This window comes from Phaeoacremonium minimum (genome assembly GCF_000392275.1).
Source record: "Phaeoacremonium minimum UCRPA7 unplaced genomic scaffold PA7_03_scaffold_331, whole genome shotgun sequence".
Taxonomy (NCBI): Eukaryota; Fungi; Ascomycota; class Sordariomycetes; order Togniniales; family Togniniaceae; genus Phaeoacremonium; species Phaeoacremonium minimum.
In genome coordinates this window covers 313,281-335,028 of record NW_006921235.1, presented here as the reverse complement: position 1 = coordinate 335,028, position 21,748 = coordinate 313,281, and the positions used below count along the sequence as shown (strand labels likewise).

Genomic DNA, 21,748 nt, shown 5'->3' with positions numbered 1-21,748 from the left:
AATTTCAACTGTAACTGTAGAATAATTATCTATACTGACATGCACGCCTTAATACTTAATTCAATGTCGCAAAAATTTGATGCCAGAATTTAAGTTCTGACAGCTTCTCAAGGCTTAAAGTGGTATGTATGTACTGTACTTTCTATCGACTGCAACTGGCTATGTGCAACTGTTCGCCAGTTGCTGTATGTACTAACAAATGCCAGTAAAGTTTGTTCACTGCCTCCTCGAGAGGTTACGTCGACCACAGGTAGCTGTGGCTTGCACTTGCAGGTCCAGAAAGTTGGTGCGACGAATTCACCCCTTTTGTCGAGAGATCAATGTCCACAAATTTGGTAACAAGTTTCTATACACCAACTTTTAGAAGTTTACGACAAATCAGGCTGCCGTTCATCCTATGCCGGGCGGTAACATCCCGTCCGGTGGCCGCCCCGTCTCCGGGTCTATCCAGGTGCTTGTGTACCAGCTCATGCTATCCATACCAAAAGGATCCACGCCAAAGTCAAGACCATCAAGGGCCCCTTCAAAGGCATTGCTGATGTTGCTCGTCGACGTGTCATTGGACATGACGGCATCACGGATGGTTGACTGATCGTCGCGAAGAGGTAGTATGGGTGGTGGCTCTTCCACATCCATGGTCTGTGCAGCAGTCGACTCCTGCTGATTCTGCGGAATGGCTGGATTCCTTAGGGGGTGAGGGACGTCCGCATCTTGCAGGGCGTCGCGTGAGAGCAGCGGGTCGACTGCTACTGAGCCGTCGTCTGTCAGGGCACCGGTCGTGCGAGGTGCAGGTGAGATGGCTCTGCTTGGCGCTGGTGTGGTGCGCCGTGACCATCCCTGGGCCATGAGCTTCTCGAGGCCGTCGCGCTAGTTTATCCGTTAGCGTTGCATGCTTTGATTGAATAGGGGGTTTTTGGATGTGAATGGCATGAAAGCTTACCATGGCTGCTGCGGCTGGGCCTGGTGTGCACTGTTTGGCGACTTTCAAGCAGACACCAGCCATCTCGTGCACGCTCTCGCCCGTAATAGTCAGGTCTTCGGTGTTCGTTTCGAGGCTGTAATAAAGCATTCTTGCGCACTGGTAGGTGCACACGGGAAGGTCGAGATCGCTCAGGGGCACCCCCTTATCGAGCTGAAGGAGCAAGGCAAACATATCAGCCATGGCGCGAGCATGCTGGTAGCACTGTCTTTGGCAGTTCTTGACGAATTCAAGATCTAGCATATCGATGGCATTCGAGGAGATGCTTTCCCGCATGCCTGTTAGGCCTATGCGATACAGGTCGCAGTGACATTGTCTAAACCAGACATGGGTCATGACGAAGACGCACAAGCGTGGTGAATATGTTCTGAGCCTCACATTGCTCTCGGACCAGCGAAAAGACAGCGGCAATCGGTTCTCAAACGCATCCAATTCTGCCTGAAGTGCCTGACATCGCGCGGGGAGCATTGCTAGCTCAGCGGGGTCAGGCGGTCGACCGAGCATGCTCTTGGCGAAAGACAGGATGCGCCCTCTAATCCAGACAATACGGATATGCAAAGCAAGAAAGCCTATATCATCCGGCAGTGGTGCAAGGCTGCCGTCGGGAAGCGGAGGCGGCGGCTGGAGCGGTTCGGTCATCTCAGGCAGGTCGTATTCGAAGTTGCGCTCATTACAAGGCAATTTGATGTGGATCGCCTCGGGGCGATTTGACCACAACGAAAAGTCTGCGTTCCCGGCTGCGGTGACAGTGTCCAACATGTATAGCGCCCACATGAGCCGCCGCCGGGACTCCTGGGCAAGAAAGCAGAGTTTGGAATTCTCATGATTCAGGCGTAGGGCGGCAGCGAAGCGGGCAGCGAGGGAAGTGAGCATAAAGGCGGCGGAGAAGCGCCGTGAGAAGATGCGATGCTTGATGATCAATATCAGCGCCTGAAGTTTGAGCACGGTCGGCCGTTGCAAGTCGCTCAGGACTAAAGCTTCAGCAACATCAACGCATCTTTTACCATACTCCTGAATGCCTGGGCCGAGATCGGTGAGCAAAGAAGTGATACCAATCAGCGAAAGCAGCAAGGTCCGGTCCATCATCCCGCCGTGATAGCGCTGCATAAGGGAGGCGCGATGAAGGAAGCCGAACATTGGGATATGATGCACGTGCCTGAAGAAGTTGTCGAAAGTCCGGAGGATGAGTGCCTCGTCCGGCGCCGGAAGGTCGCGAAGGCCGCTGATGGGCGTGTGTCCCCTGTGCAGGTCGACATGGTCGGCAGAGAGGCTTCGGCTGTGATCGGACATGTAGTCATCTCTGCCCGCTCGGCCATTCCCGCCGCCCTCGAGAGCAGAAGCGTCCCCGATGTGAGCACCAATGCCAGGCGTGGTGCTCAAGCGAGACCTCTTGGAGGGACGATAGACACACTCCAGCCCCTGGGCTCTACATCTGTCGCACTTTGGCATGGTGCCACTGCATTTCGCCTTGCGCGAATGGCAGCTGAGACAGGCCTGGCGAACGCGGCGACGGGGAGGATCACTTGTCTCGAGGACACCGGAGCCTATGGCGGTGTCATCGTAGGAACATGTGAAGCCCAAGCGGACGCAGTTGTTGCAGACGTCGCGGTGCCCATCACAGCGAACCTTGCGCGCACGACAGGTCACGCAGGTGTTGGAGGTGCGTTTGGGCGGATTGGGAGTGTTCATATGCCTGACCCCGTGTCCGGCGGGCGCTGACAAGACTCAGACCAGACCACCAAGGAGACCAGGAGACCAGGAGACCAGGAGACGACAAGGCAGGGTTAGGCAAGGCGACGAGGCTTTGAGACAAAAGCAATGAGGCTGAGATATCCAGAAAACCCCAGCCGCGTTCAAATTCGGGGTGATTGAGGCGGGGGATTTTTCTCCAGTCCGGCAGTCGCGTCCAATCCAATGCGAGGCGCAACTTCGAATGAACAAGCGAAACGGCCTTGCACCGGTCGCCCGGCGAAGCGGGAGGCTCCGTAAGTAGGCCGAGAATTGCGTGCGCGTGCGCGTGTTCCTTGGAGAGCGGAGCAGCACCCGTTCCGGAGCCGAAGAAGGAGAATGCGGCGATTGATTAGTCGTTCTGTTCTGGTGAGTCTGATGCTGGCGATGCCGACCGAGATCCGGATGTGTGTGCTTGTGTGTGAGTGTGGACGTGTGGGTGAGCGAAGGGGCGTCTGTCTGGTCTGTGAGCGTCCGAAATGCGGTACGGCTAAGCAAGCCAACAGCGGAGTCAGTCGGCTAGCCTTGGGCCATCTGAACGCTAACGCTAACGTTAAACATTTAACACATTATTTATTACCGTTACCTTTACCCTTGAGTCGGGTTTGTGGTTTGTGGTACGTAGGCGGCGGGGCAATTGAATGTGGGGACTATCATCACTGATGAGCACCCGGATTGGGTGGCCGAGTCGGCAATGAACCGGCTCCTCTATCTCTTCACCTTCTCTTGCCCATTGATCATTGGTGAGTTTGTGTGTGTCTAGGAAAGTTGATACTGGCTATTCTTCAATCATGACTTGGCATGCAGAGCGTGAGATGTTCAGACTATGTGGTATTTATACGCTTACAACAAGCTTCAATTGATCAACTTCTGGAGAAAAAGAATGAATGTAGATTGATTAAATAAAAGTGCGACCTCTCGGCTTCAGTAATGACAGGAAAATCTTTGCGTATCACTCATCATTTGTTTCTTCCTAATCCGCATTATCATATGTCTCGTTTCATGAATCGTATACGACATCAGGGTGGAAACCCGGTCATTTTCTTCCTTCATTAAAAGCGCCTCGACGGGGGCCCAAATCCATTGACAAGAACAGGGTGCTGCAATTTCGTAGCGAAGTCCATGCTAGCGAGTGCCATATGAACTGGACACTGGCACGGTAGAGGGTTTGTTGGAGGAGGTATTGGGTCATCGATCGATGCAGCTTGCTTCACATCCCAGCCACCATCATCTGTTTCCTCGAGATAGAGCATCGCTGAGAATTGGAGATTTGGATCTCCCCTTGCACTCAACGTCTCCTGTTCAATCTTGGGCTGCCTTATGACACTGCCTGTCCATATAGGTGTAGTATCTTCCCCAACAAAGACAGAAATGCGTTTCCATAGCCAGAGGTCTTTGAGAAGGTATCCGATGTGGGCATTTGGAGTGAGAATACGCAGAACATTGGCGCTGTCTCCTGCGTCAATGCGGGCCTTCATGGTTCTGGATGTTGCACTCAGCTCCTGAATCTTGTCAGGGGCCCGAAGGTACATCCAGTAGAAGAATCGTCCCTTTGTGTTCGTCTCCGGTTGCTCTGCTCGCCAGTCCAGGTCCCATGTTACCATTCCTGGAGTGGCTCGTCGCTCAACACCCTGGACCAGCGGGTCAGTGATGGGGTTTATGACCTTGCTCTCGTAGGATGCGCATGCCGAGCTAAACCGAGCTGGCGGCGGTTGAACCATAGCATACTGTTTGAGCCATTTATCAAAGTTGGTGAAGTTATTCACGCCCTCATTGTTGTTCTCCAAACCAGGCGCAAGGACATCCTGCTCAGTGCTGATTGTATCAGGCTGAGACCAGTAGCCGTGGGGTGTATCAGGGTTGGCACTGAAGCGACGGGCATTTTTGACGACATAGCAGGCATATTGATAATACCCGTCCTTTTCTGCTTCATTAGGTCCTGGCGTAGGCCATACAAAGCCTTCTGAGCCGATTCCAGGTAGACTTTTGCTCGTTGCCATTTGATGGGTTCATATAGATTTTTGGGCCGAGGGTAGCAATCATCTTCACCGACTTCAAGCAGCATCGGCACGTTTGCAGCATTGGTAAAACGGGTCTCTCCAGGGTGACCTGCTGCTGCAACGACTGCAGCGAAGCGATCAGGAATCTTGGTACCGAGCCGGAAGGCCCCGTCTCCTCCCGCCGAGAAACCCCAAAGATATACCCTATTAGGGTTGACGAAGACCCCATCGGCCGCGCCCGAGACTTGATATTTGGCAAGCTGGGGATAGTCGGCTAAGCAGCCTTGAAGGTCCGAGTCGGACGGAAATGGCTTGAAGAGATTGACTAGCATGGCCTCAATGAGAACACATGCTTCAGGCTGGAAGTGAAGGTCCCACGTATCGACCAAATTGCCGTCTGAGTCAAGAGATGAGATGCCTCTGGGGCAGACGAGAACCGCTGACTCATTTGACCCTTTGTGATAGTCGGCCACAGGGGTGCGATAGAAACGCTCAGCAACGTCCTTCCATGCACCGTCATTCCCGCTCAAGGCACCACTTCCGCCACCGTGTAAGCCAATGTACAAGGGGAATCCAGAAGATGGTTGTTCCTTTTCGCCGAAAACTTCGACTGTGTACTTCAGGGTTCTCCCATTGTAATATAGTTCGAACCAACATGATGGCAAGTTGCCATCGTTCCGGGCATTGGTGAAGAACTTAGGGGGGTTAACCTTAACTTCTTGAAAACGAGGAGGGTAATAAGTGACTGGAGCCATGACAGAGAGTGTTTGAAGTCGCAATTTTTTATTATCAACAAGAGTTTGATCTGGTAGACAAGGCCGTAAAGATTAAAACGACTGGAAAAGCCCCTGTAAAGCATGTGGACTTGTGGAATCAATGGCGTTTTTATAGTCTTCTATGAACGCGGCATAGCAAATCATCGTCAACAGATGTCCAAGCATTGAGTCCCTCCAAGCCACCGCGGCTTTCAACAAGCTGAACAACAATGGCCTAGACCACCAGCACAAGGTTCGTGAGCATGCATGATGGCGAGCTGAATTGAAAAGCCTCCGTAACTCTGGATCTGAAGAGTTGAAGTCTGGGGAAGGCTTCAGGATCATTGAAGAAGTGTAATAGTCGGTCTGGAACTTTTTCCTACACACCTTCGGTTCTGCAAGTTGTTCATGCACTTTGCCCGGCATGTCTGCTGAATAACTACCGATGGGCTTTGAAAGCCATTGTCCGGGCGCCCAGCCAGCCACTTCCTGTACGGGTGAGTTGTTGTCCGGTCGCTAGTGCAGAGAGGCAGCAACCGGTAGACACCTCTGGTCATAGGTGGTTTGCGGTTGAGCCGTGGCGTCTCTAGAGCGGTCTTCTTGGCTGATAGGGCTGAGGCGCTTGAGTAGGGCGTCAGGTGGGTGTGGTATACTGCATTTGCTCCAAGACGTCAAACTTCAGCTTGGCTCATATTTCACCAATCAGGCCTTATGGCAGAAATTACAAGTGCATAACTTTGCATACCACTTACAAGTCGAGTGAAGCCAGTCATCGAATCCCAAAAGCATGTAAATGAAGTTTCAGATTTGAATTCTTGGTGCCAAATACAGACACTAGGATAGGATTGTGGCGGATGGCGTTAAATTCCCAACACCTGAGTGGACGGGATATCCCGTTGAAGAGCTCAGACAGTCTTATCACCACTCACGACATGCATGAGATATCTGGAAATGAGTGTCAGGTGGCAAAATGGCCATCTGCCAATGGCTAACGTAATTTCGTACATCTTGGCGAAATGCACTGGCAAGATTGGACTGTATAGTGAAACTCTCTGCTCTGCAGTTGTTGTGTTTTCTCTGAGCTGTAGAGTGCGTTCGACCACCCCTCGCGCACTTCGAACCTGCTTACTGCTGTGCTAGGGCAATAAGTATTAGTTCAGCAAGGGTATCACTACCTCCTCAACTAGGGTTTACTATCTGTATAGAAGTTGATAGACCTATAGTAATAAGCGGAGTATTCGAAAGCTTGATAAGTATTACGACTCTTAATACTGAGTAATTTTACCATTCTAAAAATTAACGTTTTTCACTCTGGCGGAGGAGAAGAGGAGAAACTTATTTATGGCTGTGGGTATCTCGAATTCTAAGCTGTGAATAGTTGTTGGGAAATGAATCCGTCAGCTTTCTCTAGGACGTTAACAGGCAATTCATTTCAAGCTGCGAGATGTTATATATTTGACAATCGCTGGCTTGTAAAGAGGGCCTGGCCTAGGTCTCGTTATATGTTGCATGACCAGACATATTGCTAACCGTTACGAGAAATTCTTGTTATGAAAACCTGATCACCTTATTTGCTAAACGCCACTACCGTCTGGCTATGCCTATTTCCAATCCTAGAGGCTTCCTCAAAAAACCTTCCCTTGTGTCCATGTAATCTTGGCGGAGAGACACTCTGTATCTTCTTGCCCAAGTGGCCACAATCATTTTCAGCTCCATCTCGGCCACATTACGGCCAACACATGCTCTCGGCCCGTGACTGAACGGTATAAATGCATTCTTTTGACGAGATGTGACAGTATTCCACCTTTCAGGGCGAAACTCGTCAGCATCGGGCCCCCAAATTTCTTTGGAATGATGAATAGTATATGTAGGCACACTCAGAACCGTGCCAGGAGGGAAATAATGTCCATGGATATGAATACCCTGGGAGTCCATTGGAATGAGGCGAGGAAGACCGATTCCAGATGTGGAGTGATAGCGTAGTGCTTCGTCAATGACTGATTGCATGTAAGGCAAGTCTTTAACCATGTCATAGCTGGGGACTTCGACATTTGCAGGAATCGCGGCATCTACTTCGGCCTGTAGCTTCTCTAACACTCCCGGCGTTCGTGCCACATGATACAAGAGTGCGCAAGATGAGTTACTCGTGGTGTCTGACCCAGCAATGAGTTGAGTAAGAGCTTCAGCGGTCAGCTCTTCCCGGCCTAGAGGCTCGCCTTTCTCATCACGTCCCTCCATCAGCCGTTCCAGAAGGTCCTTGCGATTGATCGCAGGTGGATTATCCAGCCTTCCTTTCACTCGGGCGATAGCAATACCTGCTAGGTTTTGCACAGCATTCAAGCCCTTGCTGAAGAATGGATCAGGAAGCCACTTCGCATAGGGTTTGAGGCCAGGAAAGCAACCCAGTGCCGCGCTGACCTCTCCTCTCCTATTCAAGATCTCTATTGCTGGAGCATAGATCGGATCAGCGTCCGGGCTGCTTCTTACCTCGGCAATATCGGCTCCAGTGCTCAGCATGCCGAATGGCGCTCCGAACGCGAGGTCGCCAATGATGTCAAATGCGAGGTAGTTGAACCACTTGAGACAGTCAATGTGAGCTTCACCTGAAGCGTTGGCAATCAACTCGTCCCATTTCTGGACAAAAGTCTGCAGATTCTCATGGATGTACGGCTCAAATTGCGAGATTGATCTAGCACTGAAGGTATGGCTGACAATCTTTCTCTTGCGTGTATGCTCAGCACGATCCCGCGTGTTGAAGAGACCGCGTTGGATAGAGACGAAAGCATCGTAGAAATCACTGCTAGAATAAGCGTCCATACGTTGGTCCTCTTGGTTGTATAGTCTCACGCTTTCAAGAATCCATTTCCATGGCCATAAATCACCTGGATAGCCTCATCATCGGCGACACTGATGTGATTTGGCTGGATTCGCACAAGAGGGCCGAGTTTCTTGTGCACTTTGTCCACGATTTCAAACCGTTTGCCGCGTCGACAGACAGAAAGCAACCAGAGGTTGGTGAACTGGGCAGGAAATGGTGCTGGTATGTCTCGCAATTGGCCGTATATTACGAAATACGGATAGAGATACCAAGACAATAGCAGCACGGGAGCAGCAAGGAGAGCCCAAGGGCTAAATAAATACGAAGTTATTGCCATTGTTGAAGCAATACACGAAGGTTTTTCCGTGTACGCGCGGTGGCTTTCCCAAGTCTGACAAAAATTGGACGGCAGAAGGCGGTCTAAATAGCGCTGCCGGACGGACCCATCACATTGCGAGGAATACTAATAAACGTCGACTTGCCTTTGTCAGTAGCCGATGCTCGTGCAGCCACCTCAAAACCCCACATTCTTGGCCCAGCTACCCCAAACTCTACTACTATCGGGTATCCTCATCGGCAGTCCAGGTATCGAGTAAGATTCTCTGCCCGCACTCCAATCGTGCCGGATGCAGAGCCGGCTGTGTTTCATACGGGGATCCGTCGAGTCTACGGATCCGCTGGGGCCGAGAGTGCCTCGGAGATCGAGTGACTTACACGAGCTTTCACCCAATACAATTACTTGATAGTGCAACGCACTGCGCGTGGACTGCAGCCCCGTAAGTTGCTAGCTGAAGTTCAGACAAGCTTTGGAATCTTTGCGCGTCTTAGGTCAGCTTATTGTCAATGTAAATGACAGCTGCACGTCGTTTGATCCTTCTACCATCGGGTGCATTCGGTTTTCCGTTGATAATATCAAGCATATACTGACTTTCCAAGGTCTAGGCAACCGTGCGTTCTGTTCTTTTGATGTCATCTTTGAGTGCAAAGCCCTAGCTGCTGGAAGAACTCTCGTCGCGTATAATGGTCCACTCACAACCAGGGTTGGAATCAAAGGCAGGTGGGTCATTGAATCAAGCCAAGATATCTTGCATTTCAGCCTGTACCTTTGCCAGGCCGAAGCGTTCTCATCTCAAGCACTGCTCACAAGAGACTCAGTGTACTATGATTATCAACGTGAGACAGCTAGCATGAGGAAATTATCGTTGAAAATCTTGTTATCAGAACTTCTGAGATGTTGGTTTGTGTAAAATTACTAGGCTAAGCAACAAGATGAAGCCCAAATATACTCTAATCTCTCTCTTCGTGAGCTCCGAACAGTAATGTCTGAGAATGAATGTACTAGTCGCTGCTCTATAACGACCATGCGCTGGTTGCTGCAATCTATTTGTTAAAGCTTGGGTAGGTGCGCTTTTGCCTCACGCGTATATCTCTTGGATTGTCATATCCCGGTTTATCTACGACGTATCAAACTATGTCAAGCATTTGGGATACCAACAAAGCCTCAAAGTAAAATTCAAGTTTCGATAGATTACCTGTATCGACGATGTAGAGAGTGAATAACTACCATAGATCATACGATGGCGGATGGTTCTATCTGTGAGAGAATTATGTGTGCCTTCGATGAGTAAGCGATGCAGTTGTGACTTAGTCATTCAGAATCGCCAAAAAGGGAAAGTAGTGATATCTAATAAGTCTATAAAGGATTTGACTTGGCGAAGAAATCGACGTGCTGCAAATTGGGATTCTGAGTATTTGATAAATCACTTAGAGCATTGAAGCTCGTAAGCCGACGATACAATACCAAGCAAAAGAGAGTCATGCGTACTGAACATCATAATGTCTGCTCCTGAACACTTCGACTACATCTCCATTGGCAGCGGCGAAGCGGGCAAATATATAGCTTGGAACCTCTCAGCCAACCAGGGCAAGAGATGCGCTGTCATCGAGAGGAAGTGGATTGGCGGCTCCTGTCCCAATATTGCTTGTCTGCCCTCCAAGAACTTCTTGCACTCAGCGAACGTAGCTCACGATCTTCGTTCGGCGCAATCGTACGGCCTGGGTGCGTATGTCCAAAGCAATAATAGCCTTAAGGTAGACCTTGCAAGTGTCAAGAGAAGGAAAGTGGAAATGGTTGATGGACTAGTCGACATGCATCTTGGCAAGTTTAGGGAAACTGGCGTTGAACTCATTAGTGGAGAGGGTCGATTTGTTGGACCAAAGACCATCCAAATTGATGTTGGGAGACTCTTGACTGCGGACACCATTGTCATCAACACTGGCTCTCGCGCGACCATAGATTCCAGCATCAAGGGGCTGGTGGAGGCGAAGCCACTGACACATATCGATATCTTGGATTCTGAGCAACTTCCAGCCCACCTGGTCATCATTGGAGGAGGGTATGTCGCTCTAGAGTTTGCGCAAGCATTTAAACGGTTCGGATCTGAAGTCACTGTTCTTGAACATAATGAACAGATACTGAAGAATGAGGATGAAGACGTCGTCAACGCGCTGTTGGGCGTTCTCAAGGAGGAAGGAATACGCTTTATCACATCGGCACGCGTCACTGAAGTTCAAGGCATATCGGGACAGGGAGTGCAGCTCTCGGTCGAATTACCCCAAGGTGAACTGCAACATATCAAAAGCTCCCACCTCATGGTTGCTGCTGGACGTACACCCAACACTTCAGGCATTGGTCTGGAGAAGATAGGCGTGAAATTGACGGCAATTGGCCACGTCCAGGTTGATGAACAATTGCGCACTACAGCCGATGGTGTCTTTGCAGTTGGTGATTGCGCTGGCAGTCCTCACTTTACCCACATCGGCTTCGATGACTTTCGTATAGTGTACTCGTACCTAATAGGCACACCCAAGACAAAAGGCACTTCAGGTCGACAAGTGCCGTCAACGCTCTTCACGTCGCCGGAGTTGGCCCATGTCGGTCTTCACGAGCACGAGGCAAAGGCCAAGGGAATAAAATACCGGCTGGCGAAATTGCCAATGGCGGCGTTTTTGCGAACCAGAACGTTGGGTGACACGCGAGGCTTTGCAAAGGCCCTGATTGAGGCGGATGGTAATGGAATCCTGGGTTTTACAGCGCTGGGACCATCTGCCGGGGAAATGCTGCCGGTGGTACAACTGGCGATGAAGCTGGGAGTGGGATACCAAGAGATTGCCGGGTTGGTGATCACACATCCGACCATGTGCGAGGGTCTCCTGGGGCTGTTCTCGATGGTGCAGCCACGGATCCACTGAGCCGGTGGTGATGGCGTTTAGCTTTCCCCAGTGTAGCGCAACTCATAGCGCATCTAAGCCACGCACGACGGGTTGTTTGGCAAATCACCCGCGGCTCAAAGAGCAAAACGATGGCATTGACTTTGGAGCAGAGCAAGCAGTGAAGGGAGATGGTCAACCAGGCATCTCATCGTGGTGTTTCGGTGGGCCAGCCTCCTGCATTTCAGCCTTGTGCCAAATGAACGCCGTTACTCTAGTGGCTGTTGATCAAGTGCTGTGCTGCAGGTGGATGCAAGTTGAAGCTCTCTTCATCTTCCATTACACAAGGAAGGAATGGCCAGCGAGCCTGTGGGTGCTGCCTGCCCTTTCTGTGAACCTAGGTAGGCTGTTCTTGCCCTAGGCCGATCGTGTGTCTGCACGATGATGCTTTCCACTCTAGGGGTTTGATGATGCATTGCGATGAGTCGTTCCTTCCATGCCTTGACTTCAAGGACCAAACATGAGAGCGAGTGTTTGGTGTAGTCTTCTTTAGCCATCGCACTGGAGATCGCTAAAGAGGTGCACGCGCAGTGGGGTTCTCTGCCTGGAAGGCCCACGTGATAGGGCGATTTGGTGATTTGGCTGTAGCTACCTAGGTATTTTGCAGTAGATTTAGGCGTGTATCCTTGTCTGGCGGCGGGAGGAAAGAGCGAATTGAGGCACTGCTGCCTGCGACACACGCCGCGCGAAACCCAATCAAGCTGGCAGCTTGGCGTCCATCTCGAAATCCCGCCAGAAACTATGGATGGCCCATACCCAAATGCCTCAGTCTGATGGCAGCGGCCTTTCCACTCTCTCCTGAACTAAAAGCAAGCCCATTTCCACTTCTCATCGACTTCACTCAACTCAACTCAACTCAATTCTTCTTCTTCTTCCTCCTCCTCTCTGATCTCCTCAACTCCCGTCCCCCCTTCTCTTGACTCTTCACCACTCCGTGGTCTGTCACCGCGCAAGAGTCTTACCCCAATTCATCACCTCTCTTTTCTGTCTCTCTGTCTGCAGGTGTGATCGACTCTACCCCTGGCACTGGTCAGCCCACCACACAACCACCAAGTTTCCTTTGGTTGCGTTGCTGTGCCACACTCACAACTCTTTGTTTTCATTCATCAAAACACAGCGAGTGACAGTCGTCTATTCGTCTCTCTGATCTGATTTGATCTGATCTCATCTCATCTCATCTGGTTGATCTGCAACACATCGCATCAAGGATATCTGAGCATATCATCCATCATCTACGTGTATCATGCCGCCGAAGAGAGGCAAGAAGGCCGCCGCTGTAGCTGCACCGCCGGCCCCTCCTCCCCTGGATGGCTGCACCATCGCTTTCAGCGGGTCCTTCCCCGGACTCTCTCAGTCAACCCTCCAGGGCCAGGCCACCCAATTGGGCGCTGCAACATCCAGCTCCGTCACCAAGAACACCACCCACCTGGTCACTACTCCCGCCGACTTCGCCAAGCCCTCGGCCAAGGTCAAGGACGCTCAGAATAATGGTATCCACATCGTGAGCCTGCACTGGTTGCAGGACTCTCTGCAGAAGAACAATCGAGAATCCGAGCAGACTTACGGCTTTGGCGCCGTCAACGGTTCTTCAGCTGCCCCTGCTGCGCCCCAAGCCTCCACCACTAACGGCTCCACCTCTCGTGTCAAGTCCGCTAAAGCCAACGGATCTAAGAAGCGCCAGGCCTCTCCTAGCCCTGACGTTGCTGCCGCTGACGAGGACGAGGATGAGCCAGAGCCGCAAAAGAAGAAGAAGAAGACAGTTGCTGAAATTGCCGAGAGCGAGTCCAAGCGCGACTTCGGCGAGGGCCAAATCGCAAAGTCGCGCGATATCCGCATTCCGGTTGACGAGCACTGTGACCTGCAGGGTTACGGTGTCTACATTGGCGATGACGGTGTCATTTGGGATGCATCTCTGAACCAAACCAACGCCGGCCACAACAATAACAAGTTCTATCGCATCCAGGTACGATGGAACCCAATTCTGGCTATCTCGTTTTCGCTTCTGACATTTTCTTAGCTTCTTGGTGACGGCAAAGGGGTCTGCTTTACCTGGACTCGATGGGGACGTGTTGGCGACCGCGGCCAGTCGGCGACTTTGGGCGGCGGCAGTCTGGACGACGCTAAACGTCAGTTTGAGAAGAAGTTCAAGGATAAGTCTGGCCTCCATTGGAACGACCGTACGGCGGCGCCGAAGCCTGGCAAGTATGTCTTCCTTGAGCGTAGTTATGACGAGTCAGATTCCGAGGATGAGGACGACGAAGACAAGAAAGCCAACGGCAAGGTCAAAGACGAGGATGATGACTATAAGCCGCCCAAGTGCACTCTCTCAGCTCCCGTGAAAGAACTCATGGAACTTATCTTCAATCAGCAGTACTTTGCTGCTGCCATGTCTGATCTCAATTATGATGCCAACAAGCTGCCTCTCGGTAAGCTGAGCAAGGCAACCATCATGAAGGGTTTCCAAGCCCTCAAGGATCTCTCTGCGGTGCTTGACGACAACAGCTTGGCAGTCAACTATGGCACCTCGCTCGTCAACGCCGTGGAAAACCTCTCTAACCTTTTCTATTCCTTTATCCCTCACAACTTCGGTCGCAACCGACCCCCCATCATCCGCGATCAGGCCATGGTCAAGAAAGAAATAGAACTTCTGGACAACCTGACTGACATGAAGGATGCCACCGCCCTGATGAAGGCAAACCTGTCGTCTCGTCCTACTACTCATCCCCTCGACACCCAGTACCAGGGCTTAGGGATGGAAGAGATGTCACCCTTGGGACCCCTCTAGCAAGGAATTCCTCCTGCTGCAGGAGTATCTGGTGGAGACTCGAGGACATACTCATAATGCCAACTATCGTGTCGATGCTATCTTCCGCATAGAGCGCCAAGGAGAGCTCGATCGCTTTGACAAGAGTGTTTTCTCCGGCCCACCCAAGGACCGTCGCTTGCTCTGGCACGGATCTCGTGCCACCAATTTTGGTGGTATTCTCAGCCAGGGTCTGCGCATTGCCCCTCCCGAGGCACCTGTGTCTGGGTACATGTTCGGCAAGGGCATCTATCTGGCCGACATGTCCTCCAAATCGGCCAACTACTGCTGCTCACACATCTCTGGCGGCACCGCGCTTCTTCTCCTCTGTGAGGCTGAGATGGGCGATCCCATGCAGGAACTCACCAATTCTGAGTACAATGCAGGCGATCATGCCAAGGCCAAGGGCATGTGGACGACCTGGGGCAAAGGTCGGACCGGCCCGTTGAAGTGGAAGGACGCCGGTGCAGTGCATCCCACACTGGCTGGTGTCAAGATGGTAAGCAACTCCCTCTCATTCTGCCCTTCTCAGTTTACTCATATCCTTCTTCCTGCAGCCCGATACAAACGTCAAGCCGGGAGACACAAACTACCCCAACGCCTGGCTTCAGTACAACGAGTTCATCTGCTATGACGTTGCCCAGATCCGCCTTCGATATCTATTCCGGGTCAAGATGTGAGCCTTATCTTCGCGTGGTAGCAAAGTATGGACTCGCAACAGCGGGTATGTGCCTTGTTGGTGATTGTAAGCTTGTTCTCTTGCTCTGTTTGCTTCTGTTTGGCTTTTGCATTGCGATGGCGCTTCTCGGTGGCATGGAGGCTCCCGGCGTGGTACATCTGATTGGGATGTCGCGCACTTGTACGATTTAACAAAAGTGATGGTTATTACAGTGTTGAGCTGCATTCTAAATGAGGACCAATTGATCTTCCAGCAGACTAGCATGTAGCAATGCAAACTATCTCGATTTACGTAGGATTACTCTCATATCACTGTTGTGCGCACGATGCAGGTGGTGTTTCCCATTTATTTAACCAATAATGCAGTTGCTATCTCTGCTGGGTCTTTCTGGCCAATGGAGACGCACTGTTGAGACAACCTGGCCGTCAGTGGCTTCGGCAGTGGACCAGCCCTGTCAGGGGCCAGACATGTACTCCTGTTTCGACCAAAGAAAAAATGTTTGAATCTCTTCCTGTTCCTGATTTACTTTCTTCTTCGAAATACCCAAGAAGCATCTAGTATTCTGCTTGCTCCCTGTCAATATCGGCTGCGCCCGCCTGGAGAGGGAGTGAGTGGGACAGAAATGGTTCTGTCTCAGGTGGCACTATTCCCATCTTAGCCTGGTTAGAACAGCAAATCTCCCTTTCGGTCGACACGACTAAGACAGCATTCGATGTCGAGCAGACTACAGGTACCTCCTAATTCGCTGCTAGTCGGCGGGACCCTCGCGCACACTATTGTGTGGCAAGCCTGGAATGGAATGCCCCCCGCCCGACTCACGTCGCTGACCTGACTCGAAAGCTCTCCCTGTCTCAGGGGAGCCACTGGATCCCCATGGCCTAGGATGGGTCGAAAACTCGTAGCTGATCGGCGGAGGACCGCGCTGAAGCCATCCCTTCCTAGCGCCAAGGGATACATAAGTGCTTCCTCACCCGCCGTCCCAGGCACGATGAAAGTTTTGTGGGGGATGCTCGTCCGTTCGTTTTCGTTTTGGAGCATCGCGGCAAACCGTGACGATGAGTATCAGTACGGGACCTGGGTCTGAGTTGACCAGCCCGAGGAATCGCAAGACGGCCATTGGGGCCTTGGTTCTTTTGGTGCTGGTCTGGCTGTTGGGGACATCTAATCTTCTTGCGATAAGGGTTGGTGCACATTGGCCGTTCTACCGTTAGTGGTCGGTACTGACAGGATCTCCAGCGAGACGATGCTCAAGCCGTCGAGGGCGGAGGCGGATCGCGGCCGTCTTCCATCCAGTCGACTGTTCTGACTCCGGACAAGCCCAAGCAGCCAGCGCAGGGGGCGGGCTCGAAGCCTAAGGAGCCCTCGAATGACGACGACTTCTTCGCGTCTGATGCTTTGCAGAATGCATCGCCCAAGCCAGCCTTTTCCGACAATGTCGCCGTCATCATGGAAACGGACCCGTCCAACGTGCCCAATTTGATCCCACTCATGCTGCACTTCGAGTCGATTCTAGGCCCCAAGTGGCCAGTCGTTCTTCTCACGCTGGAGGCGAACTGGAAAGTGCCATCGTCGCCATCATTCCGGCGTTTGATGGATGCTGGGCGGATCCGCATCATGTACCTCGAGGCGAACACGACTTTCCCGAACCACAACTCGGTGTCTGTGTTCCTGACGAGCCCGTGGTTCTGGGAGCAGTTCGAGTCGGCGCACCGGATGCTCATGTTCCAGACGGACAGCATCCTGTGCTCGAACTCGGACTTGTCGGTGGACGACTTCCTCGAGTTCGACCTGCTTGGGGCCCCTATCGCGGCGCAATTTGGACACGGCTACAATGGCGGGCTGTCGCTGCGCAATCCGAAACTGATGCTGCAGGTGGCGCGGGCAGCGCACAGCAGCTTCGGCAGCGAGGGCGGCGGAAACGAGGTTGGGTTCGAGGACCAGTGGTTCTACGGCAAGCTCAAGGCACTGCCAGAGGCCAACCTGCCAAGCGAGGACGTGGCCAAGACATTTGCAGTTGAGACGATCTACTACGAGAAGCCGCTGGGCTACCACCAGCCGGAGCGGTGGCAGCACGACCATATGGAGCAGATCAAGGAATGGTGCCCGGAGGTGGGCATGTTGATGGGCCGGCGCTTCTGATCTGGACGTTGTCGTATCGTGTTTGATTGGGTCTCGACGGAGGATCGTAACGAACGGTGTTGGTGTTGTGGCGTTGGTATGTCTATCTGGTTTGGGTTTCCTCGAATCACCGAGTGAGAGATGTTATGGGGTTGGACTTGGTAATAGGAGCCAACGCATTTCTGGAGTTCATTGATAGACTTGATAAGATGTTAATGAACAATTGGCCTAGCATCCTTCTCACGTCTGTCTCTTGTGGTCGTGAACTCTCTCCGGTTTGGTCTCTCTTCAACAGCCTCAACGCAGCCCCAGAGCCCCAGCCCCGAGGCGAGGCCTTGTACAACGAATACAACGGCTATCTGCATTCAGACCTGTAGCCACAAGCACCTTCGGACAAACAACACCCACCATGTGGCTCCTGCGCACTTTGTGACATGAATCACATCGTGAATTGCAATTGCCCATGCCTGTCCCCAGTCCCAGAGAATGCGACCTAGGTGAGTCCCGGCGATGAGGTAGGTTGGCGTGCAGGGGGAGGGGGGGTGTGGTGCCTAAAGCACCCACGTGATAGTGGTGAACGATTGGTGGTGCCGCGCCTTCTGTTTTCTGGGCCACAGCAGCTGCAGCTTCCACAGGCAATAGGCAGCAGGAGCGACTGGCGCCGAATTGAACCCCAACATCCTCAGAAGGCATTGAAACACACCTGCAGCACCCAGGCACAAGGACCATTCAACCACACAAAGGGGCACTAAGCTAAGGTACTTTCACCACCACCATTCCACCGCAGGCAGATGAGGTATCTATCTGTGTGACTGATTCATATATCAAAGATACCATCTATCTATATAAGGTAAATAACACCCAACCTCACATTCAGTCTTAACCCTCAACTGTTGTCTGACATCCACCAGCACATCGTGCAATACCTGCAATACCCTCACTTGTCAGTGATCTCGGCTGTGGTGTTACGACCAATAGTCAGTCAACCAATCTCATTCTTTAGGTGCCACTACCAGGACATCAAGTCAAACCCTACCTACTTCAGGTGGTTCCGAGACTGTTCCTGTTGCTGAACCTGAAGCAGTCCTTCGTCAGACAAAGCGACCCTCATCATCTTAATGCGACATTTGCATTGCTTGATCAAGTCCAAACCTCACTGCTCCTAGTCCCCGTCATATCGGTCGTGGCCATTCGCACTCTACCACCACTACCACCATGACACAGCTAGTTACACGGCCCGTGATGGACTCATCAGGGGCCTCGCAGCTCGTCAAGATGCCCCTTGAGGTCCTCCAGCGCATCGCATACTTCCTCCCCACCTCGGACCTCTGTTTGCTGCGTCTGACTTGCAAGGCTGTTGAGTCGTCAGTCTTCATCGCCTTTACTCGCGAGTTCTTCGCCAAGAAGCAGTTCATGCTCACCGAGTTCAGCCTGCAGACACTGCTCGATATTTCCCAGCACCCTACCCTGGGACCTTCTCTCACACATCTCATCATCGGCCTGGATCGATACTATGCTGATCGGCTTCGCACGATTCACCTCCACACAATCGAGGATGAGTTGGAGCTCCGCGATGCCTTCAACGCCCAGCAAGAGCTGCTCAACACCGGAAGAGCGTCAAATCTCCTCGCGCAGGCTCTACGCAACCTGCGAGGCTTACAGACTGTCGACATACGTGACTTCAACTCACCTAGCCGATGGCGAGACGGAGGCGCCCAATGGTCCAGCTATGGCGCCACCATCGGCGGCCGCTATAACCATCAATTGGCAATAGGACCTACTCACTACTCAGCCGATAAGGACGTCTTCGTCGACCACGCTTTCAAGATAGTCTTAGTCGCTCTGGCAGAGTCTGGCATAGATCTGCCAAATATTGAGGTTGTCCTAAAGGATAGGGCATGGGGACTCACATCGCAGGTCTTCGATATCCGCCCTTGGCTTGCTCCGACTCTGCGGCCCATCCTAGCCAATCTCCAGAGGCTCCATCTGGCGGTGCTTCTCTCTTCTGAGATACCATCGTCTTACATTACCGGTACTTCTCAACCTCAAGATCCAGCCATGACGGATCCTTTCAATGCAGGCTTGCGTAGCTTCTTGGCTCTCACTCCAAATCTGCTCTGGCTTCGCGTCAACTTTCAAAGTAGCGGTCCCGAGCCCACTGCCAAATTCTTGACATGGCTAGGCCAGCCAGCACCCATCGGCAACACGCCTACGCCTTTTAATGATCCGGCCCCGATCAGCCTGCCTCTACAACAGCTTGATCTTGGCGTACTGAACATCAGCCCTGCGATCCTCCTGGCTGCTCTTGTCAAGTTCGCCCCGACCTTGAAGGCTGTGAACCTGTGGGAGATTGCGCTCGTCAGCACTCAGAGTGACTGGGATGACAAGGTCAACCTTTGGGCAAGGCTGTTCAAATCGTTGGCCAACAGCAGCCTCGATTTACAATCCTTCATGCTCGGAAGAGTCCGTCAGGTGAACAGTTCCGGATTCCTGTCTGCCACGGTCAACTTCGGCACTCGTGCAAACGGGACGCCTGTGGGATCGACGAGGTGTTCGTCGTCTGCGAAGCACTTTCTCCTGAAGCTTGCGAAAGAAACTAGTGTGGTATTTCCCGAAACGCCGGAATACGAGTCAGAAGGGGACGAGGTCGACGGCGACGGCGACGGCGACGACCAGGATTTGTCCGATTTCGATGAATCCGATTAGGAAATGGATGTTTTCGGTGCTATGCTTGACCCGTAACCAAGTTGGTGTTGGTGACTGGCTGGCTGCAGAAACAAGCAGCCCAAGGGATAAAATGTATGGGGACAGGAAAAGTCCCTAGCGGTTTATTGTAACATAGAATTGTGTCGTCTCAAAGACAATCTGTTGTATTGCATAGCTTCAATTTCATCACATTGCGTTTGGTCTCTGCCGTGGCTATGGAGTGCAATGTTCATCGCAAGCCCTACAAGCGCAATCTCACTGCAGTCCCAGGAACCGGCAAAACAAATCTTGCGATGATTCCTCTGTTTCAAACTATGTACTTGCGGATCTATGTAAAAGGGTATATCTGGGTTTAAAAGCCCGCCAATTATTCACTGTGAAGAGAACTAACAACAAAATGCGAAACATCATCCTTAAACCGTCGTCATCGTCGTAATCGTCGCGCAAACCAATCCAAGTGTTTAATCATCAAAGAAGCTGCCGGGGATCGCCATACTCCTCTCCTTCGGCTCACTCACTTCTTGCTGAGATGGTGCACTTCTTCGCTCCCCACCACCAAGGACCCTCATCCGATGAGCTTTCAACGCCTCTTGCGCACCCTTCAACTGCCTCCTCGCTGACCACGACATCCCGGACCGCGCTGATAGCTGCCTGCTCACGCCGTCGGGCCCCAGGACGCGGATCTCCGGCTGGATGGCCATGTGCGGCGCGTCGGCGTACCGCGTTGTGGCCAGCGGCGACCTCTTCTGCGAGTCGGGTATGCTGGACGTCGGCGTGGCGTAGAGTCTCCCCTTGCTGTCGGCCGTCGGGTACGGGCTGGTTGGGCTGGTGGGTATCTCAGATACCGTCTCGAGTGTGCGGGTGCCCGTGAAGGCCGAGGAAGGTGTCATGGTGCTCCATGAACCCTTCGACACGCTGCTGGCGGCCGACGACGGCACGCCCGTCTCGGCGGCGAGGGCGCTCCACTGGCGCCGCCAGCTGGGATTGCGGGCTACGGCCGGTGGTGGTTGCAGGGTTGACGGCATCTGGCGGGGACCGCCAATAGAGGCGCGATCATCGGGGGCTGTCTCGGTGGTCATGGAGAAGTACCCGTTTCTGGTCTTCTCATCGAACTTGGAGAAAGAGCCAAGGTCGTTTCCCGCCGTTGGGGGCGATCTCGGTCCGGCGGGCCCTTCTGACATCGGGGTTGGGAAGTCGTTGACGGAGGGCCGTCGCGAGATGCTCTTCTCGAGGATGGCGTCGACGTCGAGGGCGCTGACGCGGCACGTAATCTCGGCGTGCTTGGTGATCCATGGGAGATCGAAGGGCCTGGCTGCCTTCTCAACCATAATGAGAGTAGTGACCATTGCAGGACTGTGGGGAGTTGGGAGATTAGCCAATGGCTAAAGATTTCGAACAGAAGAATCGCTAATGACTTACATGGCAACCGAACAAGAGACGAGGTTGACATAGAGCGTTGCGATGTTCTCTTTCGAGACGGCCACGCTGACAGCAATAAGTGAAATGATCCAAGCGATGGTATCGATTCGAGCAACCACGATGGTGGAGGTATGCAGTGGGTGCTGGGCAGCATATGCCCGGTTGATCGGTTCGTTACGATAGGCGGCTTGGATGTGAAGGCAGATGTACAAAATGCCCATGACGCACTAAAGTTAACTCAAGGTCAGTATCGAAGCCATGATAAGTCGCGAGAGATTTGATTGTGGTGACATACGGAAAAGAGGATGAAGCTCTGGCTGAGACACACACCACCGTGCATCCCCACAGTGTGGCCGAACACCAAGCCCGATGTTATCAAGCCAATGGTGCAGAATATCAAGAGCAGAGACAGGCATGTTGCCATGAGCGTTTTGAGGATGTTCGACCGGGCCTCCTGAGCGCTGAAGGAGCTG

At 52.4% G+C, this 21,748-nt stretch overlaps 6 protein-coding genes across 6 annotated transcripts; 4 read left to right on the top strand and 2 right to left on the bottom strand.

The window, feature by feature from the left end:
• Window positions 1-390: 390 nt before the first annotated feature.
• On the bottom strand, window positions 391-1,069 carry UCRPA7_4309 (putative s-adenosylmethionine decarboxylase proenzyme protein; the record flags this gene model as incomplete). Its single annotated transcript, XM_007916811.1, has 2 exons — window positions 391-867; window positions 941-1,069. The coding sequence occupies 2 exons, from the start codon at window positions 1,067-1,069 to the stop codon at window positions 391-393; spliced, it is 606 nt and encodes a 201-aa protein (XP_007915002.1).
• Window positions 1,070-10,116: 9,047 nt separating this feature from the next.
• UCRPA7_4308 (putative dihydrolipoyl dehydrogenase protein) lies at window positions 10,117-11,532 on the top strand (the record flags this gene model as incomplete). Its single annotated transcript, XM_007916831.1, has 1 exon — window positions 10,117-11,532. One exon carries the CDS (start codon window positions 10,117-10,119, stop codon window positions 11,530-11,532), a length of 1,416 nt encoding a protein of 471 aa, XP_007915022.1.
• Window positions 11,533-12,793: 1,261 nt separating this feature from the next.
• On the top strand, window positions 12,794-15,033 carry UCRPA7_4307 (putative poly polymerase 2 adp-ribosyltransferase 2 protein; the record flags this gene model as incomplete). The annotated part of the gene is made up of 4 exons (XM_007916846.1): window positions 12,794-13,513; window positions 13,568-14,286; window positions 14,336-14,852; window positions 14,911-15,033. The coding sequence occupies 4 exons, from the start codon at window positions 12,794-12,796 to the stop codon at window positions 15,031-15,033; spliced, it is 2,079 nt and encodes a 692-aa protein (XP_007915037.1).
• A 987-nt stretch (window positions 15,034-16,020) lies between these two features.
• UCRPA7_4306 (putative formate dehydrogenase protein) lies at window positions 16,021-17,171 on the top strand (the record flags this gene model as incomplete). Its single annotated transcript, XM_007916888.1, has 2 exons — window positions 16,021-16,110; window positions 16,269-17,171. 2 exons carry the CDS (start codon window positions 16,021-16,023, stop codon window positions 17,169-17,171), a joined length of 993 nt encoding a protein of 330 aa, XP_007915079.1.
• A 1,194-nt stretch (window positions 17,172-18,365) lies between these two features.
• On the top strand, window positions 18,366-19,856 carry UCRPA7_4305 (putative f-box domain containing protein; the record flags this gene model as incomplete). Its single annotated transcript, XM_007916853.1, has 1 exon — window positions 18,366-19,856. One exon carries the CDS (start codon window positions 18,366-18,368, stop codon window positions 19,854-19,856), a length of 1,491 nt encoding a protein of 496 aa, XP_007915044.1.
• Window positions 19,857-20,317: 461 nt separating this feature from the next.
• Window positions 20,318-21,615, bottom strand: UCRPA7_4304 (putative s-adenosylmethionine decarboxylase proenzyme protein; the record flags this gene model as incomplete). Its single annotated transcript, XM_007916843.1, has 3 exons — window positions 20,318-21,209; window positions 21,276-21,502; window positions 21,571-21,615. The coding sequence occupies 3 exons, from the start codon at window positions 21,613-21,615 to the stop codon at window positions 20,318-20,320; spliced, it is 1,164 nt and encodes a 387-aa protein (XP_007915034.1).
• Between the last annotated feature and the right edge of the window lie 133 nt (window positions 21,616-21,748).